Genomic DNA, 26,207 nt, shown 5'->3' with positions numbered 1-26,207 from the left:
GGGGCTGCTGGCGGCGGACGGCCACGACGACACCCTGCCGCCGGCGGCGGACGGCCACGACGACTCCCTGCCGCCGGCGGCGGACGGCCACGACGACTCCCTGCCGCCGCCGCCTTGCGCCGTCACGCCCGGCAGCGCGGCGGCGGGCAGCGCGCGAGCGCCACCGGGCGGCGCGAGAGGCCGGCGGCGCCGCCGCCCCGGGGGCCGCCCCGCCGCGCAGCTTCCTACGGGCGCGGTGGGCGCAGCTGGCTCCCCCGCGGCAAGGTCAGGGAGGCAGCCATCCGGCGCAGGGCGCCTTGCTTTTCCCTTTCAAAAGGCGTTCGTTTCCCCTTTCTCGGTCGGAAGGGGCTGGTTCGGGGTGTTGAAATTCAGAAAGCACCGCGGTTTTGCCAAAGGTGAACTTTACGGTGACCCAGTCTGGGTGCTTGGGGCGGGGGACGGAACGCAGGCGGAGAAGGAGGAGTGCTGTGAGCAGGTAGTCTTGTTCCAGCTCCGAGGGGAAGCCTGAGACTGCAGGATTTCCCCAGAACTGGCTACGGTAATTCCCGTATAACAACACTGCCAGGATGACAAGTCTTAAATGCCTTGTGCACTGAAAATGCATCATCCAAAGTAGGTTGTATGGCAGCGAAAAGTTAAGTGTGAGTCACTGCACTACCATTATACATGTATTTAATTAAATACACTACTCTCCCAAGAGGAGGTATGAGGATTCTCATGGGAACTGTAAGGGCTGGATATGTAGCAAGAAAGATTGAAGATTTTGAAATAACTAAAAGCTAGGCTAATAACTGAAAGCTAAATGATTAACTTTATCTTTTGGATCACCTTTGTGCTTAACAAAAGGTGTTTTGTTTAATAAAAAGGTGATCCAAAAGAGAAGGATCATTCTTTGAAGACTCAATATATTACTCAGAAATGCTAGTATCATTTGCTTTGTCTTAATTTAAAAGTAACAGCTACAGGCTGCCAAAGAAATACATGTTTACTACTACAGCTCAGCCAGGAAATTCTCAGTAGCAGTTAATATTGGCAGGTCAGGGAATGCAGAAGAAATAGTAACACTGAAACTGTTTGGGTGGTGAGCTATCAGTGTCAGCTGCCTTTCTAAAAGAAAGCTAACATGAATTTTTTGTTCAAATAACCTGTGACAATACTACAGCAGATTTGAATGAATGAAATGGCCTAGAAACCAAGATTGGAAAAGATGCTTATGCCAATGATACATCAGAGTCATTAGGACTGCTTTACCTGTCTACCTCTACAGACTCAGAGAGCAATGGTAACCAGCATGCGCAGGGACATGGGAGAAATATATCAGCAATGCCAGTGTACATACAAACCTCCCGGGTTACTTCTGTTACAGACTCTGACTGAGGCACCTTAAGTCTCTGCAGCCACAGTCTGAAAAACACAGACAGTCTACATGGAATGAAGAAGATGCAAATCTGTAATGACAGAGGAGGAGTTTCACTCAGCTTTCCACCAGCCTGCACCTGCCCGCTGGGCAGGCCCTGGAGCTCTCTGCGCAGTGACATTGGGTGTTGATGGCACCAAGCTGCCGGGCAACTGCACAGACGCAGGTGACTCCACAGTTCAAAAGCTGTGCTATGGCCAACATACTGGTGCTTTCCCTCTAGCTGTTTCCCTCTAGGCTGTTTACCATCAAGCTACAGGGAGAGATCAAACAGGCAGTGGACAGAGATGGCCACGGAGATGACTTTGGTGTTTGATCAGTTTGGGGAATGCTAAGGCTTGTCTCAGTGGCCCACAAAAGGAGAACCTGTGAAATAAAAGTGCCCTGGGGCTGACTCTCCCTCTCTCCCAGTGAATCTAAGTCATTGTCTGATGCTTTGCAGATTTTGCAGTGCTGTGTTGCATCTCACATGTAATAGTACTGGACAGCACCATCAGATCACCGTGCAAAACATGAGACACATCTTTAATTTTGCAGGTGTCGGTCCCTCATGAGCATTCTGATTTTCTGACAGTTCTGATTTTTTCGCAAAGATGAAAAGGCTTTCCAGAAGATCTGAGGCCTTAAGAGAAAAACCTGGGATGTTCATATGCCATCTCAGTGTTGTAGATTGTGAAACAGGAAAAGCCTTTCAAAGGCACTGCAGGAAGGAACCTTCTGAATTATCTGTGCTCTGGGAGAGGTTCTGAAGGGTAGGAAGTGGAAGAAACCAGTGATTCTTTCTTTCTGCCATTACATGCCTTTTCCTAAAGCTTGAACAGGTGTGACACCCCCAGAGCATTCTGGTTCAGAGTTCATGTAGTGACACATAAAGGTAACTCGCAGCCTTGGCAATTAGGACATATGCTCCATCCCACTGTCCCATCAGATTATCCATCTGTTTGTGAATTTGCCTTCACAGGGGCTGCACACCAGACTTGACTTCCCATTGCTTTCAAACAGTGCCACTTCCCGGTTTAATTGAACCACTGCACTTCTTCAACCACTGATTTGTAAGAAAAGCTGGGATGTGGACTAGACAAGTTGTTCTAGGCAGGAATCAGTCCAGGAACCCCGCTTGCACTCCTGTAATGGGCTAAAGTCCTAGGTCTGAAAGTCAGAGTACTTGAACCAGGAGAAAATCTGATATTCTCATTTCAAAGTTTGTTCAAATCCTGAGGAGAGTTTCAGTAACTGTTCTGGGAGCACCCCAACCAGGCCCAAATCCTCCATTTACTCTTCCTGACTAAATCTGCTAAACAGCCACCAAGCTACACAATGCTTCAAATGTCCCCAGCTAGCTCCCTGGGGCAGATGGGAGAATCTCTACTCATTACAAAGCTAATGTATTACTAGATTAGCCTCCTGAATTTTACACCTTTTTAGTATCTTCTCATCATTTCAAATATTCCTCTGGAAAGTTAAATAAAATTCACAACTATGCTGGATTCCCATAGCTAAATGCATTGCAGACATCTAAATTGAATGTTTCCTAGGGCCAACAGTTAATTTACTTCAGATATTAGCTGTGAAATCTCACAGAATCCTGCAGTCCTGCAATGTCTGTCTAAGGCAGGCAATGGTCAGCTGCAGGCTTAAAAAAGAAATATGTGAATGTGAAGGGACACTGTGATTATTTAATCACTTACATGCACTGCTTCTCAGGGTACTACAAATATTTGGAGAACATCATCTCTGTCTTTTTCCAAATGTAAGATAGATGGTGGTAATGAAACTGCAGTGGGTGGGTATTAAAAATACCTCCCTGCAGAGATTTTTAGAAGAGGTTTATGTGACTTTCATGCAGCTTCCTCTAGTACTGTTTATAACCAGCCCAGCCATCTGAGGTGCCCTTGAAATATTTCATTATGTCAGCATGTAGCATTCTGCATACACTGCTGGTTCCCTCAGGCACAAAGCAGTTAAAAGACGTCCTCCTCCAAAAAGTACATATTTTTCAACTTTAGGTTATGTTCCAGAAAGCCCATGAGAGTCAGGAAGGAGCTCCAAAATGATCCAGAGCTCCAGGACTAACCTGACTTAGATCCACAATCAGTTTCTATTGTGGAGTTGTAAAAGCTCAGCTTCACTTAACTACCTCCAAGCTTACTGCCAAGCAGCAGATCATGAGAGCTCTGCTTGTTCTGTCCTCAGCCCCATTCATTCTGTCCAATACTGTAATCAGTGACTGAAGACCACTGAAATACCTTTATGCCCACAGGCTGCACAAAAAGAGCACACCTGGATGAGGGAAGTTTTACAAAATGGTAAGAATAATGCAAGGCTGACCAGGCTGAAGGGAAGACATCAAACATCACATTAAACTGAGCTCAGCTTTTGTTGCACTCCCTGGACTAGGATGTGTTCCACTGAACCCACAATTAGCTTAAGAAAATTGGCTTTTGAGAGTATTAGTAGGGACAGCCCCAGAATGGATACCAGGAGGAGGTATAGCATAAACACAGCCATCAGTTTGAGTGCTCTATAAATGACAACCCTCCCTCCTGCCACACAACACAAACAGTCTACCCCTGACTGTGACCCCACTTCCAGGCTGTCTAAAAAGCCTGTCGCTTTGAAAAGCCATCAGCTAGCTGCCATGCTGCTGTTAGTGCACTCAAAGCCTGTGGGCAGCTCAGCATGTACTTACTTTGCCAGACATAAGCCATTATTTTTGCCCTAGAGAAATAGATTCCATCCCCAGCAAAGCTGAACACATGAAGAGAGAGGAATCTGTGCAAAGCATTTATCAAACCTCAGGATGATCATCTGTAGAGGCTTTCCAGAACTTATTGCTCTTCCTGCAGAGGTGAGCACCACCACCACATTATAGAGAATTAAGCCAGCACAGTATATGATGCTGGTGCACCTGTATCACCCTGCTTCACTATATATCCTCCTGGCAAGGGACTTGCCACCACCCCAGGAGCATTCAAGGTTTTTTTTTTCCCAAGAATTAAAGCACAGTCTTTTGTTTCTATTGGGAGGAACACTCCTGCTGGAGACCTGCAAGGTATGGAGCTGAGGAGCACAGAAACCCTGACCTCCGATGCTTACAAGTGAGGAGGAAGGTGTCAGAAAGCTAAGGGAGTCTCAGACAGCATCATTGGGGTTCAGTGGTATGAACAGATATCCAAAGTAATTTGACAGAAAAGCCATGTGGGACAAACACAGACAAAAAGCGAGTCAGCCCACCCAAGCCCTCAGCTCTGCTTGAGCCATTCAGCTCAGATTGTGCGACAATTGATCCGCTGGTGAGGACAAATTTGGGATCTCTCCATTGGAGTGTATGACTTTAGCCATAGGAAAGACACCTTTGGCAGCAAGGCAACAAGCTTCAGTCCATCTTGATTGGTATGCAACATTTGTTTCTGGCTCCTCAGGAATCTGATTAAATTTATTTCCACCTATGACAGACTAGTCAAAGATTTTTTTCCCCCAAACAATTAATTGTTGTGGTTAAAAGCTTTCCAGATAGCTGTGTAACGAGGCAAACAATGCTAATTTGCCCAAAGACATTGGAAAACTTTCTTTTTTTCTTTTATTTTTTTCCTGGAAAGAGAGCCATGGGATGAATCAGAAGGCTCGTACAATGCGTCTCCATCAGTGTTTCCCTCCGTCTCACTGATGGGACACACTGTTGCAGCTGAGCTCTAATAGCAAAAACAAACACATGCAGTAAATATCACTTGCACTGCCAGCACTGTGAACTCCACCAGTACTAGTGCCATCTGCATCCCTGCAGGATCTGAGGTATTGCTGTCAGCAAAGATGAAACACTGATGGCCAGAGCTAGAAGAATGTAGGTGACATTTTACTGGCAGGGGCTGGGGGCAGGGTGGGTAGTGAATGTAAAGTTTTTATAATCTGAATGAAAACCTGATAGGGAAGCCAGTCTGGAAAACACTCTCCTCCAGTCAGTCTGGGTGTCTGAGGTGAGCTTCGCTTTACTCATTGTGGGAATACCTGTTTAGCAGAGGAATAAGTGGACAAACAGCCAGGAGGAACAACATGTATGCTTTTATTCATGAGCTCCAGTAAACTGGGACAGATACTACAGCAGAAGCAACATTAAAGGTTGTAAAAAGCATCAAGAAAGTCCACATGTGTGTAACTCTGGATTAAACCTGTTAAAACACAGCTCAGATCCAGGCACCTCGGCCAAACCACTGCTGTCTTTTCATGTGGTGCAAGCCCAGTAAAAGGATATTTTCCTCATGTCTCTCTCTCTACTATGTTGCTTTTCTGTGTTAATGTAATAGCATATTGGAAATTGTTCAATAAAATCTTGCTCTGGAGAGATCTGTGAACTCTAAATCCAAGAATCCTAGGTATCGAGCACCCATATTCTCCTGCTCTCCTAGAGCTGTTGCCTTGAGCCCTTTAAATACTACTTTGTATGCAATAGCATACAAAAAAAACCTCAAAACCTGCCTGTTTTTAAATCTCTGATTTATTACACATGAAACACAAATGTTGAAATAGGCAAAGGATCTGAAATAGAGATTTAGAATATGAAGTCGATAGCCATTTGGCCCTCAAACTCAAGTGGTTAATGGTGCCCATGCCCTCTGCAGGACAGGCAAGCTAAACTCCTGTGTGACACCAATACCTCGACTTGAAAACATAGTCTAGGAGTCCTTCAGTCAGAAACATGTGAAAGTATTGCTCCAGACAGTTGGTCTGGGCACCTGTTCTAAGGAACGAGACCTCATGTCCCTCACAAGACACCTTGTCACCTAATGGTGGAGACAGTATTACTCATACAAATTTGCAGTGGCAGCCTGGGTCCCGTCCTCCTCATCCAGCAGTATCAGCACCGTCCTGCTACGCTGGACCTTGGAGCTTTGCCCCAGTGTGTGATACCCATGTAAAAGAGCATGACAGGGCCTGTGTTTATGTCTTCCAGTGTGTGCTTGAGATGACTCTATCTGATTATAACACATATGAAATGCTCCTCCAAGGACAGTTTCTTTGCACAGTGAAATGACAAGGCCTCTGAAAACTGCCGCAGCTGAGCCAAGGGACGGCCCAGAACCTGGCAGTGTGCCAGGCAACAGGCCACTGTATGGCAGACACCATGGAGCTCTTAAACCTTTGAAAGAAATATGGCTTTTTGAGTCTATTCACTTTCTGAAATTTTCCTTAAGACTTACGTAAAATGGAGTTCCGTAGTCGATCAGAGCAGTCCTCTCCACTTCCAGCACAGCCAGATGACCAAGAATGGGAGAAAAGACCTCAGGTGAGGGTGAGGACAGGAGAAATGTGAAGTGAGTGCTTTCTGAAGAGGGGTTATCTATCTCCAAAAATATATTTGGGCATACAGAACCAATGATCCTTAAGCTCACAAACAGTTTGAAGTTATTTGTACAGGAACCAGAAAAGCCATTAATACCCTAAACTTGAATGCCACAGAAATGCACCACAGAAGGAAGTGCCAGGTAAACTGAGAAACAACACCTCTCACCCCCACATCAGACAGTTTTCATCAGCTGTGAGCTCCTTTAAGCAGTTGTATTCCAGTTCCCAATGTCCTGTACACAGCCTTGGGATTATAAAGCGTTATTCACAGCTTTCTCTCCAAGGCTTTTCTTGCACAAAGGATTGCATTTAGGTGACAGCAAACAGATTTCTTTAAAGTGCTCCAGGACCTCAAAATCAGGCAGGTGCACTGCCAAAGTATTTCATAGGAAGTATTTAGCATAGGCATGCCCAGGAGAGTTTTAAAAGTAATTCACTTCCCCTTCCCTACAAAGTAGGTGGGGGCTTTAAACACAGTTTATTCACAATACCTTGGAAATTTCATAATCTAGTTTAAATATTTAAAAAAAAAGGCAAAAAAAAAGCTACCTGATTTAAGTGATAAAAACAATACTAAGGCTTAGGGAACCTGGTTGTTCTTGAGCCACAAAATAGACATCCCCATAGGGCCAGCAGCATGTTTGTGATACAACACCTGCCTGCCCAGCCCTCACTTCTCTGCATATTTTATAAGCTTCAAGGTCACAGGTGCAAAATAAGACAATAGCTTATTGAAAATGGCATCAGGCAGCAGGAAAAACAGGTGGTGGTGTGTTCCCAGCACCCTGATGAATGGTCACAGTAAGGTAATTGGGCCAACTGATGAAGGAAATGGGCTCTGTCCCTGGCTCTGTCACTTCCTCTCTAGCTGGTTACCTAGCTGATTCTCCCCAGATAAAAGCCAGCCAAGTGCTTTGTTCACAAAACAGAGAACACAAAAGCTGGGTGACAGATGGTTAATCCCATGCTGGCAGCCATCATCTCTGCGGAATAACCATGAAGTCTGACTGTCATGCATGCAGCTGAGCTGAAAATGTGCTGCATCATCATCCATGCAAGGATGACTTGCAGCAGTGAGCATCCTGTCCAGACTTTCCAATGTGAGAAGGGGTAAGGCCTGCAACCAGTTCTCCTCTACTACCTCTCCTGCTGTTCTGCACATCCACAGCAGCAAAACTGCATTGCTTTTGCATCCGGAGGAGTTTTTTTCATCTCTAATTCTGAACAGAGGCAAGTATTCCCTTGGAAGATATTTATTTGGTCTTCATGTCCAATCCTAGAGGTGTTTGAAGGCAAAGGAATTTACTAGTAGCCAAGTTATTTGCATTACTGCTCCTTAAAAATAAATAGGTTGGGGCATGGCAGCGGGAGCAAAGGAGTAGGAATGCAGAATTTGTTTTGAACTGTAGTTAAACATTATAGTTTGGCATTTGACACCATCATTTGAGCATTTCAGTTATATCACAGCTGTCCCTGGAAGCTTTGAGCAAGATGGCATTCTCTAAGCTAGGTCTAGTGGGACAAACAAGCAGCCTGTGGGGCCAGGAGATCCCATGCAACTTTGCCATGCTTGCACATCACCTGTGAGACCTGCTGTTACAGCCCATCTCATACTCCACCAGCATTCTGCTGTGTCAGGAAGATGCCTCTCATGCCAGATGCACATAGCCCAAGACTGGCATGACCCTGACCCTGCCACATGAGTTGGACCTCATGCCTCAGTCTTTCCATGTCACTTCACCTAACACATAGTTGTTAGATTATGTGCTCATAGCTTTAGCTCATCTGCACACCCACAAAGGACCACAGAAAGACATTGGTAGGGCGGCTAACAGTACAGCCCACCATAGGAGCCACCAGTCCACAAAAGGTCCATGTCCCCAAGCCCAGAGGAGGAGCACAGGGGCACAATGGCAGGCCAGTTAAGGACTCCTGAGAAGCCTTGTCCAGCCCCTCCTAGGGCTGTCCCAGGAGAACCATCAGCCCAATGTCCAGGTGTGATACCCACCATGATGAGCCATCGGGAGCAGCTCTCCAGATCAGGTGTCTTAGGAGGTTTCCTGCCTAGGGGTATGGGACATATTATGGGATGCAGGGGAAAAGCAGTGCTGGATTGCACAGGACTTGACTATGGGATGTTTAGGGGAGGAACCAAAGGCAGGAAAAGGGAAGGACTTAGGTGATTCGGGGAGGAAAAAATATGGGAAAAAAGAGGGGTAAGGGGATTAAAAGGGCCAGTTCTGTGTAAATAGCTGGCTGGTCAGTACACATGTCTAACCATGCTGTGCGCTGATCAGTGCCTGTCTTATAGAATCATAGAATGTCTCAAGTTGGAAAGGACCCATAAGGATCATCAAGTCCAACTCCCTGCTCCTTGCAGGACCATCTAAAACTAAACTGCATGACTAAGAGCATCATGCAGATGCTACTTGAACTCTGACAGGCTCCCTGGGGAGCCTGTTCCACTGACCAACCACCCTCTTCATAGTGAATTCCTTTCTAACTCCTTCCTGGGTGAGGGGTGCTCTGTTCTGTCTGCAGGTGTGTTTGTGGGGGCCTGAGTGCCAGCAACTGCAGTCAGACCACGGGTCGGAGGGCCCAGGCTGCCAGCAGCAACAGTGAGTGTAGCTGGGGGAGTGAGTGTGTGAGCACTAGCGAAGGTCAAGCCAGACAAGACAGTAAATAGGTGAAGTGGCCTGGGAACAAGGGGTTGAGTGGGTGTCTCTAGGAGCAAGAGCACTAGGGACTCATCTATGGGACCAGGGGAGTTCTGGCCAGCTGCTTGTGTGTGATGGTCTGTACCAGCGACTGGAATAGAGCTGTGACCTCCAAGGCATGTATGTCCAAGTGACAGCAACTGGGGAGACTGAGATCCAGGGGCCAGCTACTGGGCAGACTGGGGGTCTGAGTCCAGCTGCTGGAGGGATCCACCTTGTACCAATTAAATTTTTCTTGTGAACAGCTACATGTGAAGTTTAGAGGCCTCAGCACACACAGACATACACAAGCACGTGCAGTCTGCATGTTTTGTTACTGGTGGCAGTTCTGAGCTTTTGTTTCATCTTTGTCTTCTAGATAGAAGAGCCTGTGTTTCTCAAAACTTCCCTAGATCCCTAAAGACCAATACTGTTCAATCTGTGCTTTGATTAAGAAAATAAACTAAAATCCATGATTTCATCCACTTTCTGCTCTGTCAAGCATATACATCTCCCTTGGTGCTGTCAGAGCACAACCTCTTCCACTTGGAACTGAGCTCTGGGAATTGAGCACAGCTTTGTATGCTGGACTGCACTGATCAATTTATGGGCAGATTAAGAAAGGTAAGGATAAATAGTGACTAACCCCAACAGCAGGGCTGCATAAGGAAGTTAAAGAACTGCAGCTAAAGAGAGCTTTTCTCCAGTATTGACAGACAGAGGAAGCTGACAGTATTCAACAGGCTTCACTAAGCCTGATATCTGGCTGTGCTACATGGAAGCAACGCTGAAAACAAACACAGTTTTGTGAGCAGAGTGCTGTTCAGCATCTGGTTCTTTTGCTGCATAGCATCGATATCTTTTGCTGTTCTAAAGCAAGCTACAAATGCATCACTAGCTGGCAAGTGTCATGGTTTAACCCACCTGGCAACTAAGCACCATACAGCCACTTGCTCGCTCCCCCCCAGTGGGATGGGGGAGAGAATCGAAAGAGTAAAAGTGAGAAAACCCGTGGGTTGAGGTAAAGACAGTTTAATAGGTAAAGCAAAAGCTGCGCACGCAAGCAAAGCAAGGAATTCATTCACTACTTCCCATCGGCAGGCAGGTGTTCATCCATCTCCAGGAAAGCAGGGCTCCATCACATGTAACAGTTACATGGGAAGACAAACGCCATCACTCCAAATGTCTTGCCCTTCCTTATTCTTCTCCAGTTTTATATACTGAGCATGACATCATATGGTTTGGAATATCCCTTTGGTCAGTTTGGGTCAGCTGTCCCAGCTGTGCCCCCTCCCAACTTCTTGTGCACCTGGCAGAGCATGGGAAGCTGAAAAGTCCTTGACTAGTATACGCTCTACTTAGCAACAACTAAAACATCCCTGTGTTATCAACACTGTTTCCAGCACAAATCCAAAACTTAGCCCCATACTACCTACTATAAAGAAAATTAACTCTATCCCAGCCAAAAACAGCACAGCAAGGAACAGAGTTTTGGAATAGAAACCTGTTGCACAGTAAGACAAAAACAGATGCATGAGCCTCAAGGAAAGCCTATAGCTCATATAGCTCAGCTTTCATGCCCATTCAGTAAGAAGCTGGGCTTAAGCAAGGTGGAGAGCAAAACCAAGAGGCTTCCTGAATTACAATTCTTATGGTGAAAAAGATGTATTAGCATACAACCCAGTGTACATGTGACAAAATTAACTGTCACTAGTGTGCATCAGATTATCTGCAGCCACTGCCTACCCTGTCAACTTCTCTGCAGATGTCTAGACCCTGTAGTTATAAGGGAATTTCTAACTGCTTCTGTGCTGCAGTTCAGAGTACAGATCCACCATGCCTTAGCCCAACTGCTTGCTCCCAGGGTGGGTTTTTTTGTCAGCTGAACAGTCCAACACTGTCCTGTTAGCATTAATAATCCCTGGGCGAACCAGACAAAAAAAAAACTTGGAAAGGAGCTCCCATTGTGTGATACAAGATTCCCTAAGGTGAAACAGAAGGAGATAAGGGAAAGGCAACCAAAGTGTTCTTTGATAGATAAAGAAAGGAAAATTGCAACTAAGGCAGGAAAATCCAGTTCTAAAATAAGCAGAGCCATTTCTGGAGTCCATGACCAAGAAGACTTACAAAAGGTGGAAGGAGCAAGGAGCCTAAACATGATATAAACCTATAAGCACTTTGAATGCACGAGCTGAGCTTGCTTGCATGTTGAAATCTGGCAGCCCTATGCTCCCAAGACTCCCATGAGACCCTACCAGCAGATGGGTGGGATCTAGCTGACAGTGGCTCTGCATCAGTGCCAAGTTTAGAATAGTTGCATGCATCTCTGATAAAACTGATCTGTTAGAGGGCAGATGGATAGGTGGACCATTGACTTCGCAGTTACTCACTGCACCCTAGCTGTCACTTCGATGGTGTGGCATGCCCATTCTCTGAAAGATACAGCTTCTCTGCCCTGATGCTGTCTGGCCTGTGGCCATCCATCAAGCTATGTGTTGTCCCTGTCTTTGGATGCCCTTCTTGTTACTTCCAGGGCTTGCCTCTCCCACTGGGTTGTTTCATCACTGCAGAGGTGCTCCAATGATCCTGGAACATGCCAGGACACAGCTTCTTCCCCATCAGCTGTGATCATCTGCCACCTCAGAGTTTCTAACCAAGGATCTGACTCCCTCACAGCCACATGACTCAATACTGGACCTCTTGCTCTAGCTTCTTTATTAGAGCAGTTGGGTCACCAGGACATTTGCAGTGACACATGCTCAGCACCCAGCAACATGCAAGGGAAAATTAAGAGGTATTCAAACACAAAATCCAAAGCATCCAATGAACTCCTCATGTACTGCAACAGGCATTTCCCTACTAGTCTCTCTCTTCCATTGTGCCCTTTTCCAATTAGCTAATTATTTCACGTACATACAATGCATAGGCTTCTCAGTCATCCCAAGTACCCCCTCTGAACCCTGTGCTTTTTACGTTGTCCAAGCACAGCCTTCAATGTTTCCCAGTCAGCTCACCCTTCCTGATGGTCTTCAGGATCTCCTGTAGAATTGCTTTTGCTTTGACAGATAACAATCAGCCTTCAAATTAAGTCTATTATTAGTTGTGTAACAGTGGCTGTCCTTTCAGATCCACAGCCACAATAATGACATTTTGTATTTTCCAGGCACTTAGTGTGTTAATCTACACACAGTTCCTACCTCTTTCCATGAATTGTGGATAGTAATTCATTAGTAATAAAAGCAGCCTCTGCTCCCAATTCCAATCACAAGAAACAGACAACTGTACATAATTTGTACCATCATCAGTACCTATGTATGCAATTTGCACAAACAAAACTGATCATGACTAGCTTTCCTGCACCTCACTGCCTCTTCTTCCCAAATACCCCATCACTTATAACAGGCAGTGGCATGGGCCATGCTTTGTCCCACAGCTACTCAGAATCCCACAGGACATTTTCATTCAGCATTTGTTTAGCAGCAAGATGCTTATTCGCCACTGCCCTTGGGGAAATTGAGTGGGGCTGCTGCTTGGCTGCAAAAGCCTGCAGGTTGCGCTCCAGTGTGATCAGGGAGCTCTTTGTCTTGAAGCCAGGCAGTGGTTGAAGCAAAGACAAACACTTGGATGCCTGACCCTGCTCTCACCAGGCACTGCGTGACAGCTGGCACCTGTGGTAGGAAGGTCTCTCGTTTCTCTGGGACAGTGACAGAAGCATATTAAACTGTACCCCTGGCAATTAAAATCTACAGGAACGTGCTGGTGCTCTGGCTAGCAAGGAGAGATGCACCTCAGAGACCAGCCATGCACCGGCTGATCTCTGCGCTGTGCCAGAAACACAGGGCTGTGCTTAAGGTGCCTCTGTGTCTCACATCCCCTCTGCAGGGGTGGGCTTCCCTGGCACAGCAGGGCACTAGCACTTCCTGTGCTAAAAGCCACTGCTCCACGTACCTCCAGCTCCTAGCACAAAGGAAAAAGCTGAACTGTCATCTGTACCACTTAGCTATGCTTCATTTAGAAGTTCTCTCATTTCCCTATTTCTCTTTCTAAGCATGCCCATGTGAATATCTGGCTTAGGCAACTCCAGTTTAATTTAACCAAGGCACTGTTAAAACACTGAGCAGTCAAACTCAGCTTTTTCAGCAGCTGCCGTTGCTTCCTTGGCTTTGCCATTTTGCCTAGCATGACAAAGTTTAAAAGAGCCTGCCCTACTCCCAGTTAATGCTCCAGGATGTGCTCAAGTTCAATGGTAAGCCAGGAACACACAGCAGCTTTGCTAATAGTTGCAACCTGTTTTCCTGAACACGGAAAGACTTCGTTTACAGCTGTGCCTGCCTTCAGACCATGGCAGTTCCAGGGCAAAGCACAGCTCTTATCGTTCCAAAGACAATACAGAAAGCATACCAGCCAGAGATTTCCAGATAGAGTCTGTATCCTACCAACTGTAAGAAAGACCAAGCACACGTGCAAAACATGCTGCAGGACCCATGTTCACCTAGCCTGTTAGCCTCATTAGTAATTTCAGCTTCATTCATTCAACCAGATAACTAGCTCCTTTTCCTCTCACCCTGTCTCCTCCCTTCCCCTCTTCTCGTTTCATGGTCATATAATCATAACCGATCTCCAGCCAGGCCTGCTTTGCAGCCACCTCTCATATGCTCTCTCCCCAACACCACCCTGTGAATCGTAACTACCAAGGGGGCGGATCTGTATTTGCAAAACTACATCACTATGCCCAGTGGGGGGAGCACTGGACTAGCAACTTGTACAGCTTTCTTCACCCCAAAGCAGCATCAAGAGCTCTGCACACATTTGGTTTGGCCTGGCAGAAGAGCTTGCTGGTCTCAACCTCCAATCCTACCACTCCTTTGACAAAGAGGAGGCCAAATTCAGGTAGGGTTGGCATCTTGCCTTCTTCCAAGCCTCACCAGGATGCACAGGTCAGATGCTCACACAAGCAGCTTGTAAGATGCTTGTGTGTACACCTAGAGCTGGGCTCGTCTTCTCCGAGGAGCAGGAAGTTGCTTTGTGGAGCAGATAGCATAAGAACTGTTTCCTTTTCCCCTCCTCTAGGTGAAGTGAGTGAAGCAGCAGGAAAGTCGGGCATATGACCAGTTACAGCTCACTACAGCTTCCTGCACAAGAAGGCCTTGAGGGTGAGAGCCTAGTGACAGGGAAGACTCTGCAGAAGCGGGAAGCAGATCATGCTCTTGTGTCTCCCTGGCTGCAGCTTGGGTCCAGAATACTGGCAAGGTGATGAGCTGAAGCTCAGCAGGTGCCTCAGCTGGCACCAGGAGGTGGAGGGGCAGGTGGAACCAGCACAGAAAGAGGTTTCCCTACCGTTGTAGCAAATTTTTCGCACTCAGAGCCTGAACAAGCAGCTGCCTGAGGAAAAGAGCAGAAGAGCACATTGTTGTCACACCCTGCAATGAGGGAGAGAGACTCCAGTCCCAAGATCCCCAACCCAAACTGGCTGCATATAAGAGTTTCTCATGTGCTGTGACTTTCAAGAAGCCTGAAAAAGACAGACAGATAAATTCACTTGGCAGTACACAGCAGAAATGCTGGTCACTCTGTTACTGGAACCAGAACAGCTCCACAACAAGCGTGTCACCTATAATAAACATGCATGTGCTGAGACTGCAACATCAAACAGACCATGGATCAGGGTAAGTGTGGGATAATGGCTGAGGTGACTTAAAAATTAGAACTTATATTCACACTTAAGGCACAGCATTGAAGAAGCTCCCCAGGTGGAATGCGGCTGACATGTAAGGAATCCATTGCACGGGAGTTCCCTAGGCCTGCAACCTTAGATGTTGGTAACGCCAGGGGAACTTGGTGTGCTGACTCTAAGAGGCGCTGCCCAGAGGGTGGAGCGGTGTGGAGATGCCGTGGCCAGGCTCTGCAATAATAGGGGAACTTAAAGGTGTCATCGAACTGATAAGCTGCATATTTACTACCCTGGGCCAACAGCCTGCCACGTTTTTGACAAAATGCTGTCCTTTTGGTGAACTTTGCTCATTATAACGTCATTATAATACCAAAACACACCTCCATCCCAAAAGCTACCCGCCTCCAAGGTGCGACCACCCCTCACTGAGCTTGCGCACTGAATTTTTCTAGCTTATACCTTTAAAAGCGAAGCAAGAAAACTTTACAACAATCCTAAATAAAGGTATGTATGACTAGAGTCACTCAAGCTCCACCCGAAAGGTGAAAGATAGTATAAAATGGTTTAAGAGAAAGAGACTGTTAGGGAAGACACCATCGTGTATCACTCTGATGTCTGGGATCAGTCGACGGGCTGAGCCTCTCTTCCCCCCCATCGGGATGCCTTTGGGTAAGAGTCGAACACTTGGTTATACCAAGTGCCTCCCCGGGAAACTTAGAAATCTCTATAGAGTCGCTTTATTATTTTCTTTTAACGTGTTTGTGTCCGGACGTGTTTCTCATATTTTTTGATATACGCGTTGTGTCCGGCCGTGTTATATGCATGTTTGTGTCTGGCCGTGTTATTCCTACTCATATTCTTGACATTTGTATGTGCTTTGCAGACAGTTAATTTATCACCGGTAATCCAAAGAATCTGTGTGTCTGTTGCTCTAATAAACTGCACTCTTCACTGCTCTGGCCGTGATAGTTCCTTCAACACGACCAGACTGGGGGGGTGTAAAAGTTAATGCTGTCACCTTAGTGAAAGCCCTGAACTAATAAGTGGCTACACATATAGTCCTTAGAAAATAAACCGTTGACCAGGTCTGAGACTAAGACTGGACCTAACCGCACCTAGACTCCTCTCTGAGAAGGAGTTTAGAAAGCAAGGGGGTCCTGTCTGAACCTCGTGACTCAACGGGAGGGTTCCCCGCAGCCACTCCTCAGACTCCTATTTGTATGCGACAGTAACTCTTAACGCAACAGTAAGTGACCAGGCAAAGATGAAGGAAGTTGATGAGACCTCCTCATATCCAGCAAGAACAGCTCCCCCACCACAGAGACAAAGCCAGTCAACCCATCAAAGCCAAGGAAGCAAGAGGATGAGACCCAAGGCAAATCGAAAGCACCCTTTTTTAAGGAGGACCCCCAGACATCAGACCCAGAATACTGAGATACCAGTCAGCTATGGAAAATGCTGAAGAAGGGAGCCATCTAGTATCTCAGAACTGTGAACTTTCTGCAGGGCAATGTGAGATATCACAAGTTGCCCATCACAGAACCCAGACTCCTCTGCTAGCAACTCTTTTAATGTGTTTAGCCTCTAGTCATTCTGACTAAAACTAGCAAAGTTTCTGTAAGACTTCGTGAACCAAAGTAGAAATATGTAAACCTTGTCTGAACACGAGGATCCTCTAATCCCGAAAGCTCTGGAAGGAAAGCAATGGTGAAGCAGTCCCTATCATGTCAAAATGCACGCAGACTTGGGACTGCTTGTTTTTTAGGGAGAGGAAAAAGGAGAGTGTTTCTCCAGAATGAGAAGCCAGTTGTCACTCGAGTCAGGACACAAGATCTGTTGAGGAGCCAATGGTAGAGTGTCCAGAAACAACTACTCAGTATCTTTGTTGCAAACCAGCATTATCACGATTTTCAAGCAATGTCCACTACTGCAATAAAATCCAGAGATAGCCTCAAAGCTCAGTAGAGGAAACAGTTGATCAGGTCTCAGATGTTGCAGCTGTAGACTGTAAGGCTGAAATGAAGCAGAGAAAGGAATCTTTTCCAGAAGATGTGAAACAGGACCAGAGGACACATTCTACTTGACATCCAGGTTCACCACTATACTCAGTCTCTTTCCAGGCACTCTCAGAAATCAGCAAAACATATTTAAAACAATAATCCAAGTAATACTGTCACAAACCATTGCAGCTGGTTACAAAGACATTGCTTAAGTGGGAAAACAAAAACATTTAGAGAATATACTGTATTATGAAATATACCAAAGCAGAAACTTTGTTCTACAGCCTGCTGAGAACTAGCAGAACACCCCAGAAGCAGAGACATTATTTGCTGCATCAGCAGACAGCATATTTCACAACAGCAATGGAGACCTTCACATGGTGCAGCCTTAGAGCATCCAGAATCAAAGGCTTTGTGTTCTCTTGAATGAAGGAGTCAAAATTCAGGCAAGGGACAGTGAGCTTTGCATCAAAGGAGAAAATAAATAAACAGCTTTAAAGACTTTCATGAAAATGAAGCTTCCCTTCCCTCAGGTGTTTGAAGGAACAATTACATGCTACAGGCAGAGGCAGAAAACACAAGGCAAGGCTGTAAGGGCAGCAACCCCTCATGGAAACCAGCCAGTCTTCCTATTGAAGCCAGTTGCTTGGATTTTTGTTCTGTTCTTATTTTCACAGATATGGTATAGGTTTGGATACGTCAACATGCAATCATTGCACACAACATATGAAGCACAGACATGTCTAATTCAAACCCATCAATACATCTCTACACAGTGACAGTACAAGTCCAAGAATATAGTCATGTGAAAGACCAGACATGTTTAGATAGATGTGGCCCGCATCTTGCTCTTGGTAGGGGAATCTTTCAGAGTACTCTTGTAAACTTTTTTCTCCACTAAGGCCAGGCCACTGCTTGAATTTCTCACAGAAAAGCTAATCAAAAGGAAGCTTGGGAAAAAAAAAAACAGGAAAAGAAAAAGCTAAATGAGGTCCATGTTAGACGTTAAAGACATGCAGGGACTTCTTGCATAAAGGTGCATAGTGTTGCATTGCATTATACCTCTATTCAGACACTTACTCAGATGTGGTACTGGATTAAGCTTAACTGAGTTGAGATCAATTTAGTCCCGAGCGACTATGTCTACACCAGGGTTTAAACAGCTGAATTAATCTATCTTAAGTTCACATGTTCAATTAATATGGATTATTTTTTCTGACTGCTCCAATCTCAAGGAAACCCCGAGGAAGCTATTGCACAAAAAGAGATACTCCACTTGTACGTACTGATTTTTATAGCAGAATATTCCATCAGTGGAATAAGAAAATACCAGTTGCATATAAAATAAGAAATACCAGTTAGAGCTTTCTCATATTGAGTTACCTCTGGGGAAAAAAAATGCAGTTGGCTGCTATTAGCTGCAGGGCAGGTTTATGCTTTCAGGGCCAGCTAACATTACTATTAGCACCATTTCTTGTTGTGAGGCTTGGGAATTTTAGTCAAACTGGAATTGTTTTTACTGTTATTTATTAGATTAGCACCAAGTTCAGGTAACAAGGAGAGTTAGTTTGGTTCCATCATGTATTTCTGTTGTTTAGGTTTTCTGCAATGTTTTACAGTCTAGTTTTAAATGACTCATTTCAAACTAATGCAAAGTAATGGTAATAAAAGATAAAAAATCAAAGTTATTTTTTCTGTCCAAATCAAAGCCAGAGAACAGTCTGAATTTCTACAAGTATATTTTACATGGGACAATATAAAACATTGACTTACAAAAGAATTTTTGCCACAACCATTTCAAAGATCACATTCACAACAGATGCTGATGGTGGTGGTTTAGTCATTCCTGAAGTGAGGTATACATGCAAGTCATTCCTCTTGAAAACCTGAGCAATTTCTTCATGATGTATGTGCCAATTAAGAGACCACAACTTCTGTACAGCACTAAGTGACTACGTACTTCTGCTTGCATAGGAGAAGAAACCTTCTGTTATGTCTTAAGTACTCCAGCATTTACAGAAGTCAGAAAATCTGTAATCACACTCCCATGAAACAGAACCCCTCTGTTTGAGCACATCTTCTCTAGACTCCTGTAATATTTGCTGCAAATGCAAGGAAAGAAGCAGGCTGAGCCAGGCCCATCACTGGTTAGTTCACAGATAGACGGAAGCAACCAGTGGTACAAGGTTCAGGGAAGTGTTAGAACCACTAATAATGAGAGCATGGAAGACTTACAAAAATGTAATGCTTGCTCAGTTAGTGCTAACATTTATTCACTTTGAAGTGACTATATGCAGGCAAAAGGACCTTTCTGCGATATTCTCATGGTGGTATTTTAATGAAGCCAGTAAGTGGCAAATGCCTAATTTCCTCAGGACAATTATACATTGGTACTATCAGTGCAAATAAGAAATATGTGTATGAATAAACCCCTGACTTCAAACCAGCCCATAGTTGTTGGCAGTTCCTAACAAGCCAATAGCAGGAATAAAAGCCCTTCCTGTCCTCTCAGTATGTATACAGCAGTTCACAAGCTATAAATTTGCATTACTGCATGTAGGTACTGCAAGGAATTTAACTACTGTAGCATCTGCTTTGCATCTTTACTGCATTATCTAAACTAGGCATTTCAATTAATTTTACCTAAAAATTCCCCCATAACTTTGATTTGTTCAGGTATTAAAATAAGTCTCAAGAATCTTGAAGGAAAAAAGCTCTTTAAGTTACGAAGAGGGCAAGCACCAATGTTTGCCAAATACCACAACAGACTGATTTTTTCAAAGGCAAAACATATTCAGTTCATTAATCAAAGCTTCCTATAAGAAAGAGACCTTTTTTTCCCCCTAGCAGCTCGCCAAAGTAAAATAAAATAAAATAAAATCAGAATGTGTGTGGATACGCTTTTCAATTTGGCATGTGTGTAAGTGAATGTCTGTGTTCCAGAACACTGCAGTCAGCCCCTGCACATCAACATCACCACGTGAGGGTAAGATTGAAAGTAACACATACAGGTCGGGTAAGTACCTTTCTATCCACGGATACATAAAGACATCAGGGCCACTGTGTTTTTCCTCTTTGTAGCTGAAGCTGTTTTGTTTCCTAACTGGCAGTTACTTGCCACACACTTGTCACAGACATATTGCCATTCTGTGCAGTGGAGTAATACTCTGGGCCATGCTTGTGTTTTGAGTAAAAGGCTGATCATGACAATGCAATGCCACGGCACCATTGTTTCAGTCACACTGTGTTTGTTCAGTGCTATGATATTATGACAGCTAGTTCCTTATGTTCTTGGGAAAAATGGGACAATAACTTCCAGCCTGACAGTATTTCAGTTAGTTTCTCTGCTTTTATTAACAAGCATATAATATTAATTGGCAAAACACTGGATACAAGCTTCACTATCATAAAATCAAAACATTAAGCAATAATCCCAAAAGGCTTATTCAGACAAAACTAGCCACCAATAGTACAAAAATTACACAGCAACACAAAGCATAAAAAATTGTAAACTTTCAAATGAAGCTAAGCCAAAAATATGGTTTTACACTGTGACAGTTCCAGAATCTTTATTATGCCACATAGGAGGATAAAGGCTTAGTGGTTGCACTGGCTTATTGTCCCTTAACTGTAAAATAACCTTGTTGCAGAATGAAAGAACAAACTCTCCTTTTGTCCAGATAAGTCACTTGAATTGAAGATTCCATTAAACCAATGCTTTGAGTTTCAAATAAAAATAAAAAATAAAAAACCTGGAACATCAGTATTCAAAAATCAGGGCTCCTTCCTTCAGCCACACCTAGGCATTCGCATGAATGATCCCGCTGGTTTCTGTGGAACCATCCAGGTTATTAGTAAAGTTACCAATATAAGTGTTCATAGAATTGGACATTTAGTTCCTATCCTACCACTAGGATCTGGACAGGTCACTGTGGCTTTGACAGATTTCCAAGAAGCCCTAAGGATGATCAAACATGGATCAAATAGCAGGACTAGAGCTTTAATTTGCACATAAATAAACCATAACTCCACAGTAAAACATTCCTGTTGACTTGCCACAAGACGCAAGTTCCTAGAAAGTGTTTGTACTGATTGCAAGTTTTGACTAAAGCAGAGATTGAAGCCTTGTTCCATGTTCCTTAATGTTGTTCTCTCTGCAACTTTTTACTTCAACAACTGATCTCAAGACCCTAGTTACAGTTAATTACATCTTATATAGAGATTTTAGTGTATGGGACAATTCTTTTCCCTGTTATCAACTTTAGGCAGACTAACTGAAGTGTAGGTTGCATTAACATTTCTAGTGAAACATCCAAACTGATTACCTGAGGAAATACAGAAACTTGATTTTTCTGTACAGTCAAGCCTTCTGTACAAAATGCATTTTAAGTACTTAAGATTCATATCACTGATGTACAGACTGGTTGGCTTTTTCCTGTTATGTTTAGATCAATGGTAAGATGCATAATGCTGTAAAATAGGCTAGTTGTATGGTTATATTTATCATCCAGTAGAAAAAAACCTCAATGAATCTCCTGGGACTAACTATGTTGTTATAAAGACAATAAGAGCCAGATGAGCTTTCAAAGGCTTATAGCCTATTGGAAAAAAATAGCACCATCATAGTTGTAGTCTGATATTTTTTATGGTCCCATATCCCCAGAGGTGATAGTGTTGTGTATACTATTGCACAACTAATAAAAATAAATATTCCCAGGTTTGATGGTACACAAATATACCAGACATAACAATGGCACAAAACATTTTCAGATAGGCTGCAAGTCTTGCTGATTGCTTCCACAATTCACATTAAGGTTTCTTGCAAGATCATTTATTTTAAAATATTGCTGACAGATAGTTCTTGTACTTACACAAATTTAAATCCCACACTTCACTCTCAAAATAAAAAAAGGAACAAATGAAAAAACAACCCCCCCAAATAATAGCCCCAAATAAAACCCCGTTTGAACAAGTGAGAAAAGCCATCTACGTTCCTTTTAAATTTAATGGTAAGTAGATGCTACATTTACAATTTAAACATATGCCTAATAAATGCATGTTTCAAACCTATTGCACAAAAGCATAAGTAATGCTCTTTATCCATACAAAACAAAAACATACAAATAAAAGCTACTCAAACTCAATGTAAAAGGAAGAAGCTTGTAAAAACATCTTACAATTTCATTTTATATGCCCGTAAATAAAGCTGGACCACTGAAACCAAAAATACTTGGATGGTAAAATAAGACAGAAGGCTTAAAATAGAATAAATAATTTTATAAAGTTAAAATTTAAAACCCCAAATCTTATTTAAATTCAATATTATATATTCTATCTGAATTCTCTATTTTTAATGAAACTATATTTAATGAGACTCTGAGCCTGGGTGATTCATCAGTCTCATTGATGCTGAGGATAATGCAACAAGATACTTCTTTACTGCAATTATTTACCAGCATAAGCAATTGTGAAAACTACTTCACAGTAATGGCATCTTCACGAAAGCCAAAATAAACTAACATGATCTCACTAGGACTAAGAGATATCTATGCTGAGTCCAACTTTTAGGCCAACTTTGAACAGTATCAGGGTTATTTTACCCAATATAATCTTGATATAAATTAACTGTCTCTTAAGCTTCACAGAAGTGAAACAAGGCTCTGACCCCAAGGAGACCTCGCTATGACCTCAATTCAATTGCATTGTAGTCTTTTAGTAAGGCTAAAGGAAATAAATATATGGTCCAGACACAGTCACCTCCCCCCCAAGGGAAGAGTTTCTGTAGCAAAGATATTGTGACATGTAACTTAGAAAAATAACTGGGTAGTTTTGTATTTGGGTTTTTCTTTCTTTTACTGGTGAGGTTTTATCAGATTAAACACATTGCAAAAGCAGTTACACACAATTATGAGCAAAAAAACCCAGCTGTAGCTATTAATACTGGCTTGAATTTATGTAACCATATAGGTATAAACAGAGCTTTCAATATATTTATAGCACCATAACAAATTCAAGTGATTCTAAAGATGGTTATAAACTTATAAATATATGTTCTGTACTGTAGATTGTTACAGCAAGAGATAGATTTGAAAGGCTTCTGAATTTGTGTGTTCGTAACTAATTTCTCAGTTCCACAAGTACACAGAAAAGTACTAAAATCCCAATGTACTTAACAGCACTGCATCAATATCTAGTTGTACAAAAAGTTTCTGCAGTACACACATTCTGAGGTAGACAGATCTCACATATATATATATTTGTTTTTATGTATATATATATATATCCTGATTAAGGTGGTTAATCAGAACGCTGTCTGGCAGCTTTAATTTTATGTCTACATCAGGTAACAGCCAGTGTCTGTATACTCAGGGTGCACAGAGGGTGGACACTTACAGCCCTGTTCATACTTCCAGTGCCTCACTGGCTAAAGCCAATCCCTTATTTACACTAGGACAGTAACAACCACGTGAATAGCTCCAGAAAGGCCCGGTATGTCAGTTTGTGCACACACCCATACCACCTGCATTCCCTGTTTCATGAATAGATTATAAAAATGCTAGACCCATGATCTCATTTGTTCTCTTCTGCCAGTTCAAGTAACAGTAAAGGCAGAAAAAAAAGCTAAAATACATATATCTGAATCCACAAACAGTAAGACAAAACCAGAGCCAAGTTCGATTCCATTGCTCACATGCATGCACACACCACCACACACACACAAACCCAGCCCGGATGTGGAGCTCTGCCTAACCCAAACATTCAAATGCAGCTATCCTATACCCTCATCTGCGAGGACAGCAGCGCTTTTTGGCCTTTGTGTGGCTCTCCTTTCCATGTCCACAGTTCAATAGGCTCCCTTTCATTCTCGGCTCGCATACTTTTTGATTTCCTTCCGATTCACATCTGTGACTTTAATTAAAAATGAGGAACCCTGTTTTCAAAGGTAAACACAAGTTGGAGCATCCCTTCTGCAGCAGCAGATCTGAGAAAGGAGGAATGAAGACTCCAAAAGAAGGAAATTATGGAGAAATGTGGTGCTATGAAAACAAGAAGAGGAAGAGGATTTAAAATGCTTGGATAAACCTCTTGCAGTATCAGCTTCCTGTTACCGAGTAACAAGTAATACTTTCTAGCAGAAGAGGGGAAGGAGGCACAGCTAGAGGAAGCAGGGCAGTTACAGGCAAACTTGTTTTCTTATCCAAAGACAATTTATCAAAAAATAACAGGGTTTAATAATAGGAATAGCAAATAGCGTTTTCAGCTGACTGGAAAACTCTTCCAAAAATTAGAAGCTTAACTATTTCCAGCTGCCAGTAACATGGCATAGCCTGTTTTCAGTGACTTGACACCTGTGCCAGACAAATACTCTCACAATCATACTATATATGCTACACTGTAGAAAGCTTGCAGAAATCACTTTCAACTACCATTTTTAAAAAGCCAACTATTTCAAAAAGCCTTACAAACAGTGCAGTGAACCCCACTAAGTGCTATTGAGGGTGTATTCTGTAACATATATAGTTATATGTGTGTATAGATGTATGCACACATATATACATGCATGTGTATTACCTTGCATCCATTAGGGCTGATGCAAGCAAAATTATCAGTTAAGGCCAGAAGGTGCTAAAATAATCTCGTCTGACACTTCCCCCCACCCCCCAAAGACAACTAGGAATTGCGCTAAAGAAAATGCTACAGTTTCATAAGAAAACAGGTAAAGGAAATACAAAGCTGCTCATTGATCTGAGAAATTTTTAATCAGTGGAGTGAAAACTGTGTAATATCACTCAAAGTTGCCCACGAGCCAGTGTTTCAATAGCTAGCGAGAGCAAATTCTCTCTAAACTAAAAACTGATTTCTGCAAGCCACAACTACACAAGAAATGTTTATTTTTTAACAAGTTCACAAATCTAGCACTTTTGAGTATTTGTCATTATGTGGTGCAATTTATGCCACAGCGAAATACCAGGGCACATTAAAATCAACTGAAATTATTTCTATTAATCTCACCAAATCAACATGCATAGGGAAGTATCAAAACTTTACTAAAATACAAAGTGAGGGAGAGCAATAACTGGGGAAAAAATGACAAACTTATTGGTTTCCCAGATTTTCAGAAGTTTTCAATGCAGCATAATAAATTATCACCAGTCACTATATCATTCGGTATGTTCAATGCTCTACAGAACAACTTGAATAAAACCAATGCAATCAGGCATATTATGTAAGACAGTGACACTTTGCAAAAATATAGTTTTTAAAGATTCAGAATGTGAAAAGTAACTAAATGCAACTTGGTGTCAAAAGCAACATTTTTAAATCACCCCACAAGATTCTAACTTATTTCTGTGTAACTGTAAGAGATAAATCAGGCTGAGCTACATGGAACTGTGAAGTGTTTTCAGTATTTGTAAACTTAGTGCTGGTAGTGTCTTGTTGAGTTGCGACTTCTTTCTTCCATACAAAAAAGGTATAAATTATTTTCTGTCCAGAAATCTAGGTAACACATCCCTAGAAGAAATATTCAGAAGGACAGTCCGCTATGAAAGCACTACAGTCTTCCAAAATTATTCAGCTGGTTTGTGTCACGTGATTAGTGATGCACTAAGAAGGTGCCAGATGATAGTCTCTGCAAAAAACTCTGTCCAGAAGGACAATAAAGTTCTCTTACAGCAAGTCCATTTTGGGTCTGTAATGTAGCAGTAGAGGTGCTTTCTGCAAGACAGAAATACCAGATAAGTTAAGAAACAAAACCAGAACTAATCTGTTCAGTAGGCAAAACTTTTGTTTCATAAACTAAACTTAAATGAACTACCAGAGTAGCTATCTGACCTGTCAAAATTTTACCAAGACAAAGACAAGATACAATTTCTCCTGTGGAGCTCAAACAAGAGATGAAGAATCCTTTCCTTTTTGTCTCAGGAGCTGATCACCTCAAGATCAGTTCTACCAGGTCTGTTTAACTTGAAAAATCCATTCGCAGTACGGGAGAAAAGCAGATGTCTAGAAAGCAGCATAAGAGCATGTAGTACTTCATATTTAACAGCTCTCACTTGATTCCTCTTCTGTGAATGTATCCA

At 43.1% G+C, this 26,207-nt stretch overlaps 1 protein-coding gene across 6 annotated transcripts in view; it reads right to left on the bottom strand.

The window, feature by feature from the left end:
* Positions 1-20,449: 20,449 nt before the first annotated feature.
* The window catches only part of PCGF3 (polycomb group ring finger 3), a 57,267-nt gene continuing 51,509 nt past the window's right edge, over positions 20,450-26,207 (bottom strand). For 5 of the 6 annotated variants that reach the window (XM_075526524.1, XM_075526526.1, XM_075526523.1 and 2 more), the window contains one exon: positions 20,451-25,842. In XM_075526524.1, the coding sequence (XP_075382639.1) occupies positions 25,795-25,842 (48 nt within the window). In that variant the 3' untranslated portion in view covers positions 20,451-25,794. Of the gene's footprint in view, positions 25,843-26,207 lie in introns of all 6 variants that reach the window. The other variant, XM_075526527.1, reaches the window with a different exon arrangement.

This window comes from Mycteria americana, chromosome Z (assembly GCF_035582795.1).
Source record: "Mycteria americana isolate JAX WOST 10 ecotype Jacksonville Zoo and Gardens chromosome Z, USCA_MyAme_1.0, whole genome shotgun sequence".
NCBI lineage: Eukaryota > Metazoa > Chordata > Aves > Ciconiiformes > Ciconiidae > Mycteria > Mycteria americana.
The sequence above is the reverse complement of the archived record's forward strand: the minus strand, read 5'-3'. Positions and strand labels throughout refer to the sequence as shown.